Source organism: Neltuma alba, unplaced genomic scaffold (assembly GCF_004799145.2).
Source record: "Neltuma alba isolate B1F8T4 unplaced genomic scaffold, ASM479914v2 tig00013543_pilon, whole genome shotgun sequence".
NCBI classification, from domain to species: Eukaryota; Viridiplantae; Streptophyta; class Magnoliopsida; order Fabales; family Fabaceae; genus Neltuma; species Neltuma alba.
The window spans coordinates 973-5,599 of record NW_021637752.1 but is presented as its reverse complement, the minus strand read 5'-3'; the positions used below and the strand labels follow the sequence as shown (position 1 = coordinate 5,599).

The window sequence follows — 4,627 nt, the reverse complement described above, 5'->3', positions numbered from 1 at the left end:
ACAAAAATTACAAACTTCGCAAATGGTCTCGATAGCAGCATCACTAACTAACGAGGCATGGGTGAAATATTAAGTTCGAAATTAAATTGGAATTCACATGTTTATATGCATACATATGTTCACTTATATAAAATAAAAAATTACACACTTCAATCTATAATTTTATATAGAAAAACAACGTTAAAATGATTTAAATTTCACTGTTGATTTATATACTTCGTATTTATATTTTAAATATAGAAAATTTACTTTCCCACATGAGACTCGCGGTGCATTCAGAATTCAGAGATTCCATGATTTCTTATTCGCGTTTTTTGTCTATTTTTTTCTCATTATTTTATTTTATTTAACTATTATTGTTATTATTTTAATATATATATATATATATATATATATTTTACTCCCCCGTCTCTCTCATCCTGCAGAGCCCTCCTTTTATAGAGACCAAAGCGCCTCTCTCCTCTCAATCCGCACATCCTTCTCTTTCTCTCTTCATCTCTATTCACCAATTATCAGAATCTTTCAACCAGAAAAAGCGAAGTTTATAGCTATATACATACATAGAGAAGGGGAGAGAGAGAGAGATGGGATTGCAAAACCAGCTAAACGACGTCGCTTCTGATTCGATTCCTCTGCTTTTCTTGGCTCTCGTCGCCGATTGCCTCCACCAGCTCCGCTCCTTCCTTATCACCCTCTTTCAATCGCTCGGACTTTCCAGATTCGACCCAAACCCAGTCGTTGTTGATGATGGATTTTTCGCCGCCGTCGGATCGGGCCTTGCCAGCTTAATCGTCCTTTCCGAGCAGCTCAATCTTAATCGCCGTGTATCTTACAGATACTCCATCGTAGGTGGCGGCGATGATGGTCCTGCCGGCGTTATTGGATCTCCCAAGTGTGTGGTGTGCCAGAGCTCGTTTGAAGATGGGGACCAAGTTCGACGGCTTCCGTGCCGTCATGTTTTTCACCGATGCTGCTTTGATGGCTGGCTGGACCACCTCAATTTTAACTGCCCTCTCTGTCGGACACCGCTGGTGTCCGACGAGCGCGTGACCCTTGCTGAGCGGCGCGTTGGTCCGGAGCTTGTTTCCTGGTTCTCTTGCCGATGAAGCGACGTCGTTGTGTTGCATGATTGGGGACGGCGACGGTAGCTGCGAATTTTACCTTCCTTTTTTTTCATCTGCGGTTGTTTTATCAGAATATTAGGGCAGTTTTGTCTTTTTCCTTCTTAGAATTTAATTATGTTTATTAGGTTTTTATTTTTTTTCCCGTATTTATGGTTTTTTTTTTTTTAAGAACCCTGGCGGTGATATCACAGGGTTTTTTGCCGTGAGCTGCTGTAAATTATAGGCCTTATGTTAGTAAGTGACGAAATTATGAAGCATGTGCCATTACTAATGTTAAAAAGGAAAACCAGCTGAATTTTCTTTAAAATGAATTAAGTGATCGGTATTGTAAGATTTAAGAAATTCAAACAGCACATCCAAAAAGTGGATCATAAATTAAAATTTAGATCATAAATTAAAATTTAGTGTTCTTAGTAAAGCAAGTTCTATTAATTTTGGACATTTCTTTTGGAGTAAAACTTGTTTAAAAAAAAAAAAGGCCAACTTTGGCTAAAAAACATTAACTGCTCTCTGTTAATCACTTAGTGGAACAAATAAATTTTTGTGGGTTTTTGCATCCTTAATTAGAAAAAGTGTTGTTGAGATTTACCGGTAGTTTAATTCATTACTGGATAGATAGAGACAAGAAAGATAATTAATAGATGTAGAGTACATAATGGAGCAATAATTGTGAAATAGAATAAGATAAAGATGAACTACCATAGGAAAGAATAAGGTGAAGATAAGGAAAAAAAGGAAGTGCAAGTAATGCAAATGACAAGACATCATTGTGATTTTGATACTTCACATTAAATAAATGAGAACTAATCACAAAGAGGGAGAATGATACCCAACTACCACTGAAGGGGATATATATATATATATATATATATATATAATCATTAACTTGTATGCTTTCCAAATGAATAGTTGAATACTGCTTTTTGACTTTATTTATAGAACTTTCAAGGTTCAATTAATATTTTTATTGAATTTTTGTCAAATAATAAGATAATTTTTTTTAAAAATACATAAAATGATTGTCATGTACTAAATAGGTAATAAGAATACTATGAGATGTAGATAGAGGTCAAAGGTGCAGAGCTCTCGGCATATTTTAAAAAAAAAAGGGAGAGATAAAATATCATCTTTCAATGTTTATTTATCAATTATTAGTGTGACTTTGCTATCAAAAGTTTATCTACCATTGTTTATTACAATGATTTTTTTTAATTGTGTTTTTTTTTTCTTGGTGAAATTAATTATGTGTTTCTTTAATATATGAGAAATAATATAAGTTTAAGAATTGAAGTAAAATAAAATGGCCACTAAATCTCAAGTGGAAAGAAAAAAGTACTTTCTAGTTTGAGAGGTCAAAATATGAACAGGTAAAGTGAAGTAACTTTAAAGTTGGGAACTAGGATGGGACAAGCTATTTTGCCAAAACCAAAAAACAAAAGGGATAGTACAAGCTATACATAATACTCTCTCCGTTCTTTATTATAAGAGACATTTGATATTTATGGCATGTTCTTATATATAAGAGACACTTAAAAGTTATCTCTACTTTTTTGTGTTGATTTTCTATTTTATCCATATTTATTGTCTCCAACTCACACTCTCTCTCCATCTCACTTCTCTTTTTTTTAATAATTTAATTGTTCTCTCTCATGCTCTCTCTCCTTATTAATGAGGGCATTTTTGAAAAAAAATTATACTTTTTACACATTAATTATTCTTAACTAATTTTAACTATTTTTTTTATCAACGTACTTTGATTATTTGTCTCTTATAATAAAAAACGGAGGGAGTATAGATGAAGATGAGGGTAGCCCAAGCTAGATCACATCTAGCAATTTGGGAGGCGGCTGCTCTCCTTTTCCCTTACCATCCGCTGCCCTCCTCTGCCTTAAAAGCTGCGGCGTTTTGAGTGAAAACAAGGGAGGGAGAAGCCTTTTTTTTTTAATTTAAAAAATATATCTATTATCTTAAAATATTTTTTCAGTGTCATTGCCTATCCTAAATTAACCGTTAATGCACTCAGTAAGGTAAAATATTTTTTTAACAGCACCCAATATTTAATAACCAGCATTTTAAGATGTTTCTTAATAGCACTTAGTATTGTAAAATAATTTTTGGTCCACTTAGCGGGCTAAAATATTTTTTTCAGTAACGCCTATACAACATCCAACATGGTGCGGTGTTTTGCTAGTAGTACCAAGTATCTAGAACTAGATTTTAGTGACCATAAAATATTATATGAAAAATTACTTTAAGATATACTAAAAATTAATTTATGATATTGGATGTTATTAGAAAAATACTTTAATATGATGGATGTCAGATACTGGATATTAAATTTTTACGACATTGAGAGTTAGCTGTTGAGTACCATTAGAAAAACATTATAGAGTGATAAATGTATTAAAAATTAATTTGGGATACTTAAAGATACTGAAAAAATATTTTAGAGTACTAAATTTTTTTTTTTAATAGAAAAGCACTCACTCTCTCTTGTTTTTCACTCAAAACGCTGCAACTTTGAGGGCAGAGGAGGGCAGCGGATGGTAGTAGAGCCGGGAATCAAGGCCGGCCCTTCAGGGCCGGCCCTTCAGGGCTGGCGGGCTTAAAAGGGCCGGCCCTCCAGGGCTGAAATTTTAAAATACCCCAATTTGTTAAGCCCGGCCCTTAAACTACAGGGCCATGGCCGGCCCGCGGGCTTTTGTTCCCGTTTAAGGAAAAATACATTTTTTTATATTTATCAATTTTTTTTATAAAAATATAAAAATAAACCAATGAAATTATTAATAAAAGACACAATATGAATTAATTAAGTCACAAAATATAAAATATCATCATATATAATATTCATCAACATCTAAGAACATCTAAAACATTCATTTACAAGAAACAACATCTAAAAAGTTTATCTATAATGCAATTGTGCAATAAATAAACACTATCATTAATGTTTTAAACTTCATCATCACTATAATTAATTACTTTTCTTCATAAGTATGCTTTTCTTTCGTAACAAAAATATCAAGTTTTTTCTTCTTTATAGAATTTTATTTTTGAATTTTGCAATCTAACTATTATTTTACTTTAATGTGAGAAACATTGTTGTTGAAACTCATGAATTTCTAATTCAATTATAGAATCACAAGTTATAAGTATAAAAATATTCTATTATCCAATAATATATAGTTTAAAAATATTAACGCATATAATATAAATCAAATCATTATTAAAGTCCAAATTAATCGATTTTTTTAAAATTTAATTGGATAAATTATTGTCTAAAACTAAATTTAATTTTAAAATGATAATAATAACTAAATATTTGAAATATTATTAACAATGTAAAAAATTAATAACATTAATATTATATAAAAAATTTTAAAAAATAAAAAAAAATTATAAAAGGACTTAAAGGGCCGCCCGCGGCCCTCCAGGGCCGGCCCTTTTAAGCCCTCGGCCTTCTCAGGGCCAGCCCTCCAGGCTTGTTTCTCATTTTAAGAGAA

The 4,627-nt window shown here is 32.0% G+C and overlaps 1 protein-coding gene across 1 annotated transcript; it reads left to right on the top strand.

Moving 5' to 3' along the window:
- The first annotated feature begins 449 nt into the window (after positions 1–449).
- Positions 450–1,378, top strand: LOC114738141 (E3 ubiquitin-protein ligase RHA2A-like). Its single transcript, XM_028926156.1, has one exon. It carries the CDS (start codon positions 585–587, stop codon positions 1,104–1,106), a length of 522 nt encoding a protein of 173 aa, XP_028781989.1. The 5' UTR covers positions 450–584; the 3' UTR covers positions 1,107–1,378.
- The last annotated feature ends 3,249 nt before the right edge of the window (positions 1,379–4,627 follow it).

Bases quoted from the DNA above. Each gene is read 5' to 3' on its own strand.
- LOC114738141 (XM_028926156.1), top strand. From the start codon at position 585: ATGGGATTGCAAAACCAGCTAAACGACGTCGCTTCTGATTCGATTCCT.